Genomic DNA, 17,417 nt, shown 5'->3' with positions numbered 1-17,417 from the left:
ATAATGGGACGATCACCCACATCCATTCAGCCTATAATTCATAATGCCGCACCTACACGTTTTAAAATATTCCACGCGAAACAATCATCAATTAGGACGTGACACACACGTGGAATATTGCGCAATTAATCGTTACGTAAATAAACACACATTAGAATATCACATATTTACCTAAAAAAATTCCTTTTAGCGATTTTTAAAAATAGACGTTTCTATTTAGTAAAACTAGTGCACAGTGATCTGTGATCGTCGATCCATAATCATAAAATATAATATACATGTGTATATTATGAATTAGCGTTTATTCCAATTCCAAAAAACGGTTTCAATCACGAAGAGAAATAGGTTTACTTAACTGTTTGTTCTTTGCCTGTTTATATAGAAATAGCTCGGCAAATAATTTTTTATATATAATGTTATATTATTTAATAATGTTATATCGGAATAAAAATATATACGCGTCGAATTGAGACCCTCCTAATCTGATATAGATATATTAGCAATTACATCATCAAGATGGAAATACGTAGAAGATTCTAGATAACTATTGTATGTTTATAATATATATATATATATATATATATATATATATATATATATATATATATATATAAAATTATCTCATTTCATTAAAACATAAGACATGTTACTCAAGACATGATTACATAATAGAAATCGTGGAGTTAGTATTTGTTGATTTCCATACAGGATATGCATAAATTCAATTGTATTTGACTGAATCTGTAATTAAAATAGCGAAAAAGAGTAACTACCGAGTATCTTGCTGATTTTTCACGGTAGAATCTTCATTCCGAACCGGTAGCTTTATATCAATGCTGTGACATGACGATTCAAAAATGTCTTAATGAGTTTACTTGAATAAAGAATTATTTGATTTGTGCGATGGTAGCGTTTACAGCATCCCGTAGAAGCGAATTTGTACAACGAAGCTGACGAGTAATGGTGCTGCACCCTCGAAGACAATAATAGTAGTAATAAATCGTGAGAAAACCTGCACGTGTCGGGTGAAAATTTACGTAAACACCGAACCGCGTTGGACCAAAATGGTGAAGTATGCTCCAAACCTTCTCCAAGAAAAACAGAGAAGGCCTTAGAACAGCAATGGGATATTTAAGGTCATTACGTGTTATGTATTTAGCATTAATATTAAACAACGGCCCGGATGCTTAGTCTGTGGAGATTCAATGTAAATATATTTTTAAGATAATGCCAAGTCAATATTAGACTATTCATAATATAAATCTTCATATCTTAAATGAAGGAACAACGCTAATTTAACGAACCTTTTTTCACACGGAGGATATCTTCGTAAGATACGAAGATATACCCACCCGTTTCTGAATAAAGCTATGTGGAATTCTTACAAACTTAAACCTCTTAAATATCTGTCTTCGTCACTTGTTTTCAGAAATAAAATGAAACCAACCTTAATTAGCTATATACAGATTATATTAACACTAACGAGTCGAGCATTTCAATCGCTTTTCCGACCGAAACTACTTTTGGGCGGGAAATAGTTATGAATAACTTGGTAAAACTATTACACAACTCATTTAATGATGAGGCGCAAAATCACGTTTTTCCAAATCGACTGTAGACACATGGCACGTAACTTTCTAATACTGATAAAGACGCCCACACACAAAAATGCACAGACACGGACAACACATGTAACCTCTTATATTTCGTATAATTGAAATCAAAATATTTATATTCAAGTAGACTCTCAAAACCACATTTGCGTCATGTTACAGGATCATACCGAGAAGAACCGGGTAAGAAACTCAGTGAACCGAAATATTGAGCTTTTGTATCAGAATATTATCTGTTCCCTCATTCTTTATAATTAATTAATTCTCATCCAAATCGATATTTTATTTTAATGAAACGCAAGAATATGATATTTGCTCTTGTCACGTCATTAGTCTAAACGTAAAGCGGATGAAACTGCGAAGCGCAGCTACTTATGTAATAAAGTTATATACTTAAATCTTTTCCGAAACGCGCTGCATTTTATAGTATAAGTTTTATGTATATTGGTTTAGTAGATTTTTCAGTTAAGCATTACAAGAAAACGTCTCCACATTAATTAGTACAAATTCTTGAAAATCGGGATAGAACAATATAATATATATATATTTTATAGAATAGGTAGGCGGAAGAGCATATGGGCTACCTGATGGTAAGTGGTCACCAACGCCCATAGACATTGATATTGTAAGAAATGTTAACCATCGCTTACATCACCAATGCGCCACCAACATTGGGAACTAAGATGTTATGTCCCTTGTGCCTGTAATTACACTGGCTTACTTACCCTTCAAACCGGAACACAATACCATGTACTGCTGTTTTGCGGTAGAATATCTGATGAGTGGGTGATACCCACCAAGACGAGCTTGCACAAAGTTCTACCACCAGTGAAATCAATAGTATGTGGATCTATCAATCGGTTTTATGATTATTTACCATTGGACATTCGTTAGACCCCGTTAGATTCATTAACCGCACGACAAATGCTCCTCGAGTTACAAGATACGAGGCGGGCGATAGTGTAATTGATAAATCTCAGCGCGAGTTTAAAAATCGATGCAAGCCTTTGGTCTATGTAAAGAAACTAATACAGCTTCGTTTTGAGTCGAGTTATAGCTAGCACTCTTTTTAGCAAATTGGTAGCATTAGCTCTCAAAATTCTTAAAGAAGTGACCATCTCTGCCCAACAGAGGCACTTACAGGCTTTCATTTATATTGTGAATGCACTGTCGCCATTACACGTGCTTTGCCATTAAAATCTCAGTAGCAGCACGGAGTTCGGAAGGGCGCAGTTTGTACGCTCCCGTACTTCAGAAAGTACGTAAAGCTGTTGGTCCGTCCGGTCGCGTCGGATTTACCGTCGTTTGCGCACATACTAGTGAACTATAATATCTTCAGAACTGGCTAATCTGTCAAAAGATGGCAATAGAGTTGACATATCCTCATCATTCAATCTTTAGTTTTCCAGCATATGTTGGATGAAATCCACCAACTCGCATTAGAGCAGGATGGTGGGATAAGTTCCAAAAAGGAGAGGAGAAGGCCTCCTCTCCTTTTCATTCCAGCTGTGGAATTATACACTGTTACTTTATTTTAAATAGATATAAATTCTCAATGACTTTTTTTTCAATTGTATAAGTGTTGTACGTCCTAACACACCTGACTGCCAAACCTCAACACTATCAACAAATCAGATGCTTGCAGCCAAAAATAACATGTAACATCTAATATGAGGAATAGTTGCATGAATGCTATGACACAGTTATTAGTCTCTAATTTAGTACATAAACATAGCTAGGTTCTTTTCCGTAGATGCAAAGATATTTATAAAAGTTTTATTTTATCAAAAAATATTTTGATAGGTAATTGTTATATATACATATATTATATAAATATTTATCCTTGACAATGGTATAATATAAACTTAAGTAATTACTGTACCCATTCTCAAACCAACATAAATATTATAAAAAATCTTTATTGTCGATTAGAAAATTCAGTAATTATACAACCGAACATGAAATTAAGATTTAATTTGATTGTAATTTAATGAGTGAGAGCTATCACAGCTGTCCAATCACTTTCTAAACAAGAAACAACATTGGAAACATGTTTACTTCATAATAATCATAACTTAATTGTTATAATATTTACAAAAAGAAATTAATAAGTACAACATTTATAATAATAATTTAAAAAAGAAAACATATAAAACTCTTTCGTTTTCTTATCTTAAATGTGATTCTATTCCAAATTAAAAAAAAAGCCTGAAACAATTGTAAATCATTGTTAAGGTATTACATATTATAACTGTTTTTTTTTTAATCATTGTTCGATATATATGTTGAAGATTGTATTATAAACTTACAGTAAACAAGAAATATAACACATTTTTTCCCAGAGCAGACCATTGTATTGGAGTCATTGTACTAGTTTCCATGGCAAATATATATATATAAATTTAATAATATTAAAATTTTCATGTTAATGTAAATTTGTACTAACCAGAATTTAGAATATAATTATCTCGCACCTGGAAATGGAGCTCCTATTTCCTGAACCAATGATCTCTGGTTAAGATCCACATATTCTATCCTTGCTTGATAAGTATCTTATTATTAAAATGTATATAATGTATAACTGATATATATAAACATAATTTATTACGGCGTGTGTTAGTTAGTCTATTTGTGCAACAACAAAGTTATAAAACAATTATTTACACAATATTTAGAAACTTACGCAAACTGCTCAAGAAATTACCAGCTGTTTTGAAGTTCAATGCCGACGCATTGTCATTTTTTTTTGTTTTTGTTTGTTTTAGCGTTAGGCTGAGAAAAGTAGGGTTAACGAACGCGAGGTCACAGCCGGAACGATATTATCAACGTAAGCCCTACTCTCCCTGATTTGACGAAACTGACTCATTCTTCTTCACTTACCAGCAGTTTAGCTTCTTTATAGCTGATAGATCAGACTGTTTCGATCTAGCGATCACCATTTCCTCCGTTAACCGAGCCATTGCACTTCACTTCACTATAACAATGAAAAACTAAGAAACAATCACTGGGCTTAGATCGGAGAGAGGTCGTGGCCGCTCATCATAACAAATTCACTGATACACAACTACGCGCACCGAGCGCATGGAAAAAACTAAATGAAAGAAAACAATAGGCGACCATATTGTGTTGGATACTCGCTATAAAATATAATATTTTTTAACAAATTATAAGTAAAACAACAAAAAAATCAATATAGTTAATATTAGTAAATATTTTGTGTGTTTATATTAAATATGTTGTATAAATTAAAAACAAAACTAAATTTTGAATTACTCGAGTTTCTAAAAATCCGATCATAATGTTGATTGACACCTGACACTACAAATGTCAAAATTATTTGACATTTGACTTAGGGATAGTATTTGTTTGCTGTTCATGCGTGATAAAAATTGTAAATATTCATTTTTTAATTTTAAGACATGGATTCGAACGATGTTTTGGAAGACAAGGACAGTGGGCCGGAGGTGCAGCTAAATTTGCCGGGTTCGGTAATCAGCCGAATCGAAGAATTAATGGGTGGAACTGAGCAGTTTGATAGTGAAGAGGTAAATTATATAAAATGTACCCTTTTTTGAAGCAATTTATAAATAACTTGAATTAAATACTATATCCATTAAAGTATTATATGTTGCATCAATAATAATTAAGCTCAAAGACCTTTTAAAGCGTAGTAAAATCAAGTTACGAAATATTCAGATAATGACATGCAAAAACATAATATTCCGTACTTTTTGGCAGTTCGACGCAGTAGCGTACATAAACCGTGTATTTCCGACGGAACAGTCACTATCTGGTGTGGAATCAGCAGCAGCTAGATGTGAATTTCGCTTGGCGAGCGTACAGCACGATATACGGAGACTAGTGCGTGCCCAGCATGATCAACGAATTGCAGGTCATCAGGCGTTATTGGATGCGCAACATTGTATAGCTGAGCTGGCATTGCAGGTAATACTTATACTGGTGGTAGACCTTAGTGTTCAGACATCTCTACCTACCATCCACTAAGTTATTATTGTATCATCATAAATAAGTCTTAGATCTACATTTTTTAACCAGACTTCATCAGTACTAAAGGGAAAGGGCACCAATTGGAGCCTCTAGCTTGCTTGAGCATAATGGTTTTAAAAAACTGAAAAAAATATAATATATATGAAAATAAATAGTATACTTACGTTTTGATTACTATTCAAATAATTCATTACTTGATGATGGTTCATATTTCAATAATGAATAATATTGCTAGAATAATTCTATACCCATATAACATAACTTGGATTTGTAAAAGTTTAGTGAACCATGTTCCAAATATGTGAATATTGTGTCTCTGAAATTTGCCGCTTTGAAGGAGTAACTTTGTTCCAAAAATCCAGTGCTGTCAAACGGCCATGCTACTTATATTTGTGTATATTATGTGATATATGTAAAATGTACTCAAGATCAGTGCTATAGAACGAGGCAAAAGATAAATAATGATGATGAAGATAAAAGATGCTTTCCAAAATGATGTACCAGTTATTACTTCTAGTTAAGCCAACCAATTTCATATTTTTTTTATGTCCATTAAAAAAAACATCAAACTCATTACAGGTAGCAGATATAAACAAAAAAGCTGAACGTAGTGAAAGTATGGTCCGGGAAATCACAGCAGAGATCAAACAGCTAGATTGTGCCAAGTGGAACCTTACAGCCGCCATCACAGCCTTGAACCACTTACATATGTTAGCTGGTGGTGCAGCTTCATTGAGGACACTGGCTCAAAAAAGGCAGTATAAGGAGTTAGTGTTGCCATTACAGGCTATAATGGAGGTGTGTTTTTAAATTTTCATATTGTTTACTTCAATCGAAAAAGGAGTACAAATGAACAAACCTTAGAATTACATATTATTTGCTAAAAGTTTTGTTATATTATGCAATATATTTTTAAAGTTATTGATTAATATATCTTTATTTATAATACAATATTTTTCTCCTTACCTACTACACTCTATTATTGGTTTATTAGAGTTACGGAATACTTGCATTTGTGCATACACTCGGGCAATATAATATGTCCTTTGCAGTTGTAATCTACCTTGAGAATGGCTACTGTAGCCGAAATAGTGCATCAAGACACCGCTTAAAGTTGAAAATTGTATTATCATAGGTTCTGGAGCAACTGGAAATGTATCGCGACATCAAAGAGTTGAACGCACTCCGCGACGAAGTGCACGCAATACGTGCGCAACTCGCGCAGCAGATATTAGCTGATTTTAAAGAAGCTCTAACCGGTAAACTCTAGATGTGTATTTACCAGAAGCTTTTTTAGTATGACGTCCCAGTGGTTTATAATTCATCTCGACACCATGCATGTGTCTAATTCTACTAAATTCAACCACAAACCTCTCTAAACGTCCTTAATGGGAGATGCCTTAGCCCAACAGTGAGACATTCAAACTTGTTACGGTATATTGACGATGAAAGATATTTTTTAAAACTAAGCAGGTTGGTAAGCAAAGGTGAACACTATTCATCAAACGCACAATACCCTTACCAAAATCAGCCTTCCTAAAAATACATTTCCATAGTTATATAAATATCTTATAAACGTTTTGTTTAAATGTGTGTTAACTATAGAGTGCTAATGTCTATGTGTGATGTAGATCACTGATCAGTACATAGGAAAGTATATAAGAAATCGACTTGTAACTACAAGGTTTTCATATATAGGTGGTGGTAAAGCCACGATATCGCCTCGCACGCTGAGCGAGGCGTGCGCGGTGGTGGACGCGCTTGAACCGCACGTGAAGCAGGAGCTGATCAAGTGGCTCATCTCCATGCAATTGCAGGTACGAATCAAAATTTATCCTAATTAATTACCATACGGGAAGTAGACTTTAATGAGATAGTTATACAGGAAAAATATTTTTTCAGAAAAAATATTTGCAAGTTTCCTCATAATGTAACCCTGGTCGTTCCCATTAGGAGTACGAGCACCTGTTCTCCGGCGAGCAGGAGGAGGCGTGGGTGTCGCACGTGGAGCGGCGCTATGCATGGCTCAAGAAGCACTTGCTCCGGTTCGAGGACTCGTTGGCTCAGGCGCTACCGGCCGCCTGGAGGCTCAGCGAGCGCATCGCTCACAGGTTCTGCAAGGTAACTTGGAACATAATACTTGAACATAAAGTTCAATATCGTGAATACACAAATAGAAATAAGGTACATAGTATTTAACTATAGAACCTTGTGCCGATGACTCAATATTGGTAATAGCGAGATTTAGGTAAGTTTTTTTTTTTATGGAATAGGAAGGTGGACGAGCATATTGGCCACCTGATGGTAAGTGGTCACCAAACGCCCTTAGACATTGGCATTGTAAGAAATGTCAACCATAGCTTATAGCCAATGCACCACCAACCTTGGGAACTAAGATGTTATGTCCCTTGTGCCTGTAATTACACTGGCTCACTCACCCTTCAAACCGGAACACAACAATATCAAGTACTGCTGTTTTGCGGTAGAATATCTGATGAGTGGGTGGTACCTACCCAGACGAGCTTGCACAAAGCCCTACCACCAGTAAGTACCATTATGTGAAACTGGTTTAGTAAAATGTTTCTATATATTATTAGTTAATAGTCAATTAGTTGGTGGTAGAGCTTTCATAATATATTCTTCTATCTAGCTATATTAAAATTTTCTTAGTATTGTTGCATTCCAGTTTGAAGGGTGAGTGAGCCAGTGTAACTATAGACACAAGGGACAACAGCTTCGGTTCCAATCTGGTAGCGCATTGGATGGTTTACATTTTCTACAGTGATAATGTCTATAAGTTGTGATGATCACTTACCATCAGGTGGCTCATTTGCTAGTCTGACTATTTTACATGAAAAAAAAAAAAAATTGGTGATAAGTTTTGAAGGTAATATTTGTGCTTGAACTTAAACAGATAACCCGCAAGGCTCTCAGCGAGATAATGCAGGCGAGACGCAACGAAGTTGACGTCAAACTACTCCTGTATGCGATACAGAAAACTTACAACTTCGAACTCTTGCTGCACAAGAGATTTGTCGGTGTGTACATATTAAATTGCCGTAATAAAAATCAATATATACATTTAAATCCTATATTTAAATTAGTAATCATTGCAATACAATTTATATATATAAATATATTTATTCAGAGCATTCGAATTTTAAAATTAAATTTAAAAAAAACCTGACTACGATAGCCCGCGCACTGAAAAGGGCAGTTTTTAATAGATTTTCAATCGCTGTTGAAGCGTTTATTGTTTCACGATGCAATGTTGTAGGTTGAGTGTCAAGTTTGACAGCTGTCACTTTACCAAGATGGCCGCTCAACGCTGTATATATTAAATATTTAATTAATGAACTACCAAATGTCTGATATTGATAATAAGATGCAAACGTTTTTTCTTTAGTATTTATTAAAAGTTTATTTTTAAAATATTATATATGTATAGGTACGGAGTTAGGGGCGGAGGGCACTGAGGGCGGAGTCAAGCCGTTGGTGTTTGATGACGACGATAAAGAAGTATGTTTCTATTTGATTTTATTATTATTAATAATGTTTTCTCGATCATTAACGGCCTGGCCATTCTCAACAAAGATTAGCCAACTGCGTAGAAGGAGTTCCAGTTTTGTATGCAAACACAGACTCATTACCTAATACTCTCATAGTGTAATGGACCAGGAAGATTAGGCAACAACAGACTTTCGGCACTTGAAGTTTCCGTTTTTTTTTTTATTTGTAAACTAGCAGTTGCCTGCGGCTTCGCTCGCGCTTAAGTATAAGTAAAAGATAAAGTATTTTTTGTAATTTGGATTGGTCTGTGATTTTTAAGTAAGAAGTTAACGTTCCGGTATGAAAGATGAGTAAGCCAGTGTGACTATAGGCACAAGGTACATGACACCTTCGTTCCCAGGGTTGGTGGTGCATTGGCGATGTGAGAAATGGTTAATATTTCTTACATCGCCACTGTCTATGGGCTATGGTGATTACTTAACATTAGGTGGCCCATTTGGCCGTCCCCCTTTTTTTTTCTAACAAAAAAAAAAGGGGGACAAAAGAAAAAAAACATACCCCCCCAAATATGGGACTCGCCGGTGTCCAAGGCGTCGAGTGCACCCCGAACATCCGGATACCCACTAAAAAACCAGCGGTACCCTTTTCGTCTTAACGAGGAGCGCCACGGGATCGCTTTCGCATGCTACCGTGGCGCTCTGACGGCTGGCCCGCCTATGCGGGCCTCCATTCTCTAGGGAGGGTTCCCAGGGTACTGTGAACCCCCCCTAGTCCCGGCGGTGCCTATTGTGGCGGGGGGAGAAGGTGCGCATAGCGCCTTTTTTTCTCCCCGGTCTTTTCCGGTGGATCGGGTCTGCAGGATCTTCTTCCGATTTGGCCGTCCCCCTACCTATAATATAAAAAAAGAAGTTTGCAGTGTTTCCTTTTGTAGCTAAAATTACTAAGTTACTCGCAAAGCTCACTCTGGAATATGCAACATAAAAACTGTCCACTGTGAACTATATACTTTGAAATTCGAACGACATATTCTCATGGATGGTATTCTCGGAATGAAAACTACCTATCCTCAAGCACATCCTAAAATAAATCTGTTGGAATTGAGGGTCATGTTGAGGTAAAGCTTCGAGAGTACCATTTAAGTGGCACACCTGATAATAATGACAGTGATTAGTTCAACAATCATGTGTTTTCTCCTTTCAAATGTCAAATCAACAATGTCAAACAATCATGACAGTAATTAGTAAAACAAATATGTGTCTTTTTCTTTCGAATGTCAAATCAACAATGTCAAACAATTACAACAGTAATTAGTAAAACAATCACGTGTCTTATTCTTTCGAATGTCTTACAACAATGTCAAATAATTATGACAATGACAGTGATTATACAAATAGCACTATAAATTTTAAAAGAGAGTTATTTTGAAATCACAGACTGGCACTTCAATTTTATTTATATGTATGGAGTATACATGTAAAGATAAAAACTTAATAACATTAATTGGCCTGGATTCGAATGCAAAGCCTCGGGATCTTCATGCAGCCTGTAGCCAGCAGTTAACAATAATTAGATAGACAAGTGGGCTAATAAATATAATTAACAACTTTATTGGTGAAAAAGAACTATTGAGTTTCTTGCCGGTGCTCCTCAGTAGAATCTACAATATGAAATAGGGGGGTAGCTTTAACTTGCGAAACGACCATTTAAAGGTGCTATTAAAATCCAATATTATATTATATTTTGGTGATGAGTAGTCACGTTTGCTGATTGGCATTTGTATATAAAATGTTAAGGTTGATAGCTTGTCTTATATACATGCTTGTATATAATAACTGTGTTTATTAATTAATGTAGTTTGGTCATGTTTAACTATCTTTTCTTTTCTTTCTTGTTCGGTCTCTTGTGTGTCTGTATGATGTTATATAGTCTATAATAGTTTTCAATAAATGAAATATTTAACCCAAAAAGTTTATTTTTCAGCGCGTTAAAACAAACGATCTCTACAATTATATAACATAAGATTACATAATACAGGTCGAGACGGATGAAAACACAGTCAACACGAAGGGCTCCCCGTGGGTTGGTCTGATAGGTGCTTGCTTCGAGCCTCACCTTTCCCTCTACATCACGAGTCTCGACACCAACTTGAGAGGACTTATGGACAGGTTCATACAGGTAAAGGAATATGACGTAACAGACTACAAATTTAAAGGGTTAAAGGTCACATGCTACTGGTGGTGGGGCTTTGTGCAAGCTCGTCTGGGTAGGTACCACCCACTCATCAGATATTCTACCGCAAAACAGCAATACTTGATATTGTTGTGTTCCGGTTTGAAGGGTGAGTGAGCCAGTGTAATTACAGGCACAAGGGACATAAAATCTTAGTTCCCAAGGTCGGTGGCGCATTGGATATGTAAGCGATGGTTGACATTTCTTACAATGCCAATGTCTAAGAGCGTTGGTGACCACTTACCTTCCTATTCTATAAAAAAAAAAAATGCTAAGTCGATGGTTTTGATTTTTATCCAAATCTAGTCATCGTAATGGACCACTCGAGGTGACAATAAATATTGGTAAATGATGATGATAACCTCTTAAAAGATTTCACCTACATCTGGCACATACATTTTTGATTCTCTTTTAAGTTACTTGCTAGCTCGAAAAGCAAGACCAAGTGTTTAACGTGCTTTCATCAAATAGATTTTACTTGTATTACATATGATATCTTGATTGAATCTGTGTCCCAACAGGACGCGAAGTCAGTTGACCCTGTCGTGTGCGGCGGCGAGGTGGGCAGCGGCGCCGGAGCCGTCATGTCGAGTTGTGCTGACCTCTTCCTCTTCTACAAGAAGTGCCTCGCGCAGTGCGCCACCCTCTCCACCGGAGAACCTATGCGAGGTGACCCTTTGATTGTTAGATTAAACAGACGTTTATAGCTGCGTTGCCTGACGCCAATGCTTTTTGGAAATGCTTTTATTGGGATTGATCTTCCTCCAAGAGCTAAACAACGAATTTCAACGCATTCCGAAGAATCAACGGCTTTTTGTAATTTCTGATTCATGGGAGTCTAATGTGTAGTCTCTTTTTGATGAATTCTTTCTTTCAGAAGAAGCCCCAGAGGCGGTGGACCTGGCAAAGCCCCGATAGCGTGACAAATAACGAGATAGACTTTATCATTTCGAATAAAAGGCATATATTTAGAGATGTCTCAGTGATCAACAGGTTTAATACCGGAAGTGATCACCGCTTGGTTCGAGGCACTCTAGATATCGACTTCAAAGCCAAAAGATCGCGAATGATGAGGTCTACTCTCCGACCTACCATGCTCCAAGCTACTCAAGGCGCCGAAAATTTCCAAATGGAACTTCAAAATCAATTTACCGCGTTGGAAACCGTAAGCAGTCTTGATGTGAAAACCGACACGCTGGTCAAAATACTGCAAAACGCATTCCGCAAGTTTTTCCACCACAGAAAAGAGACAACGCACCAAAACTCTCTGCTGAGACACTCGAGCTCATTAGGAAACGACGAGAACTACCATCGTTTTTGTCAGATAAGGTCTTAAACCAAACAATAAAAACGCTGACGCGATGTGATCTCCGATGCTCCAATACCCGTGCCATCTAGGCTGCGATTGAGCAAAATCGGGGATCGCTCGCAAGTTTGGGAGGCCGCGTCTGACAAAACGAAACTGAAAATGGTGGGGTCGTTATCTCTAGGTCTGAGTTTGTCGGAGAAGTAGAGAGGTTTTATGGGCAGTTGTTCTCTTCAAGATCGGATAAACCTGTGGGAATCAGTATTTATGACCAGCACGCCCCTTTTACGCGCCATTATTCCGAAGAGCTCCCGGTCGTTGACCAAGGCGAGATTAGGGCGGCTCTAGAACAGCTTAAAAACAACAAAGCTCCGGGAGATGATGGAATCACATCAGAGTTGCTTAAGGCGGGCGGGAATCCGGTCCTGAAAGAGCTAGCAAGCCTCTTTAATTCCGTCATCCAACTTGGTAAGACCCCGGAAACGTGGAGCGGGTGTGAGGTGGTACTGTTTTTTAAGAAAGGTGATAAAACCGTCTTGAAAAACTACAGACCAATCTCCCTCCTGAGTCACGTGTATAAGCTGTTCTCAAGAGCCGTCACGAACCGTCTCGCCAGACGACTTGACGAGTTACCGCCCCCAGAGCAAACCGGCTTTCGATCAGGCTTCAGCACCGTGGACCACATCCATACTGTTCGGCAGATTGTGCAGAAGACCGAAGAGTACAATCAGCTGCTGTGTATGGCATTTGTGGACTACGAGAAAGCCTTCGACTCCATCGAAACCTGGGCAGTGCTCGACTCATTGCAGAGATGTCATATCGACTGGACATATATCGAGGTACTGAGATGTCTGTACAACGCCGCATCAATGACTGTCCACATCCAGGACTGTAAGACAAAGGCGATCCAACTGCGCAGAGGGGTGAGACAGGGGGATGTAATATCCCCAAACTGTTTACCAACGCGTTGGAAGACGTTTTTAAGACGCTGGATTGGACTGGGCATGGAGTCAATGTAAACGGAGAGTACATCTCACACCTTCGATTTGCCGATGATATCGTCATCATAGCAGAGTCGCTGGAACAACTCACCGAAATGCTGCGTAGCCTTCCCGGTATGTCGGTCTTGGTATGAACTTGAACAAGACCAAGGTCATGTTCAATAGGCATGTCGTGCCGGGACCGATATACGTCGAGGGGAAACCTCTCGAAGTTTTTATTGAATTTATTGAATATACCTGCCTAGGACAGATAATACAAGTCGGTAGGAACAACTTCGAGAAGGAAGCCGATCGAAGAATTCGTTTGAGATGGGCAGCATTTGGCAACCTTTGTCAAGTCCTCAAGTCGTTTATACCGCAATATTTGAAGACGAAAGTTATCAACCAATGCGTCTTACCTGCCATGTCATACGGTGCCGAAACGTGGACACTAACTGCGGGACTAGTTCACAAATTCAAAGTCGCTCAGCGTGCTATGGAGCGAGCTATGCTCGGAGTATCTTTGAAGGATAAGATCAGAAATTAGATTATCCGGGAAAGAACCGGAGTCACCGACATAGCTTGCAAAATTAGCAGGCTGAAGTGGCAGTGGGCTGGTCACGTATGTCGTAGGACCGATGGCCGTTGGAGCAGACGAGTCCTAGAGTTGAGAACGCGGATCGGCAAACGCAGCGTGAGGCGCTCTCCAGCCAGGTGGACCGACGATCCTGGCGAAGGTGGCGGGCACCGACTGGATGCGGATGGCGGAGGACTGGGAGCTTTGGCGCACCTTGGAAGAGACCTATGTGTTTAGCAGTGGACAATGATTGGCTGTTGATTGATTTGGGAGTCTAGAAACTACCACCTCCCAGACTCCAGGGCTTTAAGTCAGGACCTCGGAATTTTTGGCATTATAAGTTAGCCACTAAAGCAACGAGGCAGTTATAATAATATAAATAGATCATTGTCGTGTGTACAGAATTGGCGGGCGTGTTCGGCAAGTACCTGCGCGAGTACGCGAGTAGCGTGCTGCAGGCCGCCCTCCCCCGCGCCGCAACCCCCGCGCTGGCCGTGCCCTCGCTCGTCACCAACCTGCAGACGCTGCTGCGGGACGACGCGCCCAGGTCGCACTCGCACTCTATATACAGACACCCTCACCCCGCACTGGCCGTGCCGTTCATAGTTCACAGTGACAATTTATAAATATATCACACTACGGGCTAAAGTCTCTTCTCGTTTTGGGGATAAAAATAACGTCACTCTAATGCGGGTTGATGGTAATACGCATTAGATTTTACACACTACACCTGGAGGTTTCCTCACGACGGTATCATTCACCGCCCAGCACTGAACTATAAACTCCAATATTTTTAAATACTTTTAAAGTCCTATTTGAATAAAGTATATATTGTATTTGAAACAAAATTTAATACAATATTAAAAATCTAAACATAAATAACTAACAGTTGATTTTTAATATCAGGTACACGAGGCAAGAGATAGCTAAAATCACAAGCGTGATAACAACATCCGAATATTGTCTCGAAACCACTATCCACCTCGAACAGAAGTTGAAAGAAAAGATATCACCTAATCTAGCTGATAAAATAGACCTCGCCCCAGAACAGGATCTCTTTCATAAAATGATTAGCAATTGTATCCAACTTCTCGTCCAGGACCTAGAGATGGCCTGCGAACCAGCCTTGCAAGCTATGACCAAGATATCATGGCTCCATTTCGACAACGTTGGTGACCAGAGCTCATACGTGACTCAAATCATCATGCACCTTAAAAACACAGTTCCGAATCTTCGAGATAATTTGGCTTCATCCAGAAAATATTTTACTCAGTTCTGCATAAGATTTGCGAATTCCTTCATACCGAAATTTATTCAAAATATATACAAGTGTAAGCCAATATCGACCGTAGGTTCTGAGCAGTTACTGCTAGATACTCATATGCTCAAGACTGCGTTACTAGAGCTACCCTCGATCGGTTCTGACGTGAAGCGTCAAGCACCAACAACATACACGAAGGTCGTTATAAAGCTGATGACGAAGGCTGAAATGATTTTGAAGCTGGTGATGGCACCGTTGGATGGGAATGTGGACGGCTTTGTCGCGCAGTTCGTTCAACTTCTACCAGAGAGTACGTTGGCCGAGTTCCATAAGGTCCTCGATATGAAAGGCGCTAAAATGTCTAAGACACAATTGGCCTCTTTGGACGCATTGTTCAAAGATATCTCCAAGAATGCACACAATGATAATAAGTGAAAACACACACGAGTATTACATTTGGCGCACGAAATTTTTCAGCCGACCTCTATTAAATCATTGCGCTGTGATTTATAGAAAACACATCATAATATCAAACCATACAGTCGGTTTCAATGGCAGAAGTAATAAAGATGAATAGACAACATTCACCTTCAATATAAAATAATCTATGGTATTTACTATGGATTCTTGAAAAGAAGACTTATGGAACTTTGATAATGTAATTAAAGTATACGTTTAATAGTGTTGTAAGATAAATAAATATACATTCATCAAGTACTATTTTGGTGCGTAATATAACTATGAAGGAAATAACACGGAATATATAAATCTAAGTTTTCTTTATACTCCTTCTGTCATTGGAATATAGTATATGTCAAAATATAGCTTTTTTTATGACGAACATTAAACAACTGTCATATGTGTATTATGAAATTGATGTGTATATTAAGGATAAACAAGCACACCATTCATTTTATAGTATAATTATTTATTGTGAACAGCTTATATTAAGATTTGTATTATGTGTGTGATTAATATTATAAATTTGTGTAATAAAAGAAATTTGTAAGTATTATTTACTATGTTATTCAACATTCCGATTATATTTGGTATTTATTATTTGTGCAATTTAATTGTTGCTATTTTTATTTATACTCTTGAATAAATATTTAATAATTAAATATATTGTATTTTTCTTTTTTTATCTATCAATATATTGTGAAAAAACTAAAACTTAACAAATTATCTGTGTAGATGTTGTATAAGCGTAATAACAAAATAAAATAAAAATGTGAAAACCAGAAAAATATATATACTGAGTTATAAAATTTATTTAAATTATTTTTAATACTTATGTTATATATCATCATTGCAGACCTGGCTGGCATTGTTCTGTTTGTGTATATACATTTACTTCTGCATGTAAAAATCGATACTCAGTATTCGGTCTCAGATGATGTGTCAATTATTCATTTATGAACAAAATAAACTGTGTATAAACATAATGAAAATAACCTCCGAGCTCAAATACCTAAATTTCAACTACTAATTTTCATTTTGGTTTATAGAATAGAACGGTAATAAGTTTATATGTTGCAGCACCATCTGTGAGGTATATTACTATAAAGTGGATGGTATGAAAACCTCCATTCAAAAAACTTATATTATGTGCTAAGTTTCATGGTACCTAATGAAATGTTGTCGAAGAGTATATTATTAAGCAGATAATATTTAATTATAATATTATACTAATTTCCGTATATGTGGTACGCTCAATTATAGGGATTTTGTTTAGATCGGTATGGGTATCGTACACTCATTACTCATTCTGCAGCCAATCGTTCATTTGTGTTGTTTAGTTCTTGTTTTAAAGACTTACTTTCTAAGAACCCATAGTTAATTTACTCGTGGTAGAGCTTTGTGCAAGCTCCACTGGGTAGGTACCACCCTCTCTTCAGATATTCTACCGCAAAACTATGAAGGAAACAGTACT

General features: G+C 37.4%; 2 protein-coding genes across 5 annotated transcripts in view; one reads left to right on the top strand and one right to left on the bottom strand.

The window, feature by feature from the left end:
• Positions 1 to 4,690, bottom strand: part of LOC126779292 (uncharacterized) — a 54,473-nt gene extending 49,783 nt beyond the window's left edge. For all 4 annotated transcript variants that reach the window (XM_050503282.1, XM_050503285.1, XM_050503283.1 and 1 more), the window contains exon 1: positions 4,494 to 4,690. In XM_050503282.1, the coding sequence (XP_050359239.1) occupies positions 4,494 to 4,573 (80 nt within the window). In that variant the 5' untranslated portion in view covers positions 4,574 to 4,690. The remainder of the gene's footprint in view (positions 1 to 4,493) is intronic.
• A 266-nt stretch (positions 4,691 to 4,956) lies between these two features.
• LOC126779280 (vacuolar protein sorting-associated protein 53 homolog) lies at positions 4,957 to 16,001 on the top strand. The gene is made up of 12 exons (XM_050503255.1): positions 4,957 to 5,158; positions 5,352 to 5,558; positions 6,201 to 6,419; positions 6,757 to 6,880; positions 7,320 to 7,438; positions 7,575 to 7,742; positions 8,536 to 8,659; positions 9,070 to 9,140; positions 11,166 to 11,306; positions 11,882 to 12,029; positions 14,626 to 14,770; positions 15,130 to 16,001. Exons 1-12 carry the CDS (start codon positions 5,033 to 5,035, stop codon positions 15,917 to 15,919), a joined length of 2,382 nt encoding a protein of 793 aa, XP_050359212.1. The 5' UTR covers positions 4,957 to 5,032; the 3' UTR covers positions 15,920 to 16,001.
• Positions 16,002 to 17,417: the final 1,416 nt, after the last annotated feature.

Source organism: Nymphalis io, chromosome 28 (assembly GCF_905147045.1).
Source record: "Nymphalis io chromosome 28, ilAglIoxx1.1, whole genome shotgun sequence".
NCBI classification, from domain to species: Eukaryota; Metazoa; Arthropoda; class Insecta; order Lepidoptera; family Nymphalidae; genus Nymphalis; species Nymphalis io.
This window is presented reverse-complemented; position numbering and strand designations above follow the sequence as displayed.

Excerpts from the sequence above, each read along its gene's own strand:
- LOC126779280 (XM_050503255.1), top strand. The coding sequence starts at position 5,033 with ATGGATTCGAACGATGTTTTGGAAGACAAGGACAGTGGGCCGGAGGTG. Across the intron at positions 6,420-6,756 it reads CATTACAGGCTATAATGGAG|GTTCTGGAGCAACTGGAAAT; the intron begins GTGTGTTTTTAA and ends GTATTATCATAG. Across the intron at positions 12,030-14,625 it reads CACCGGAGAACCTATGCGAG|AATTGGCGGGCGTGTTCGGC; the intron begins GTGACCCTTTGA and ends TCGTGTGTACAG.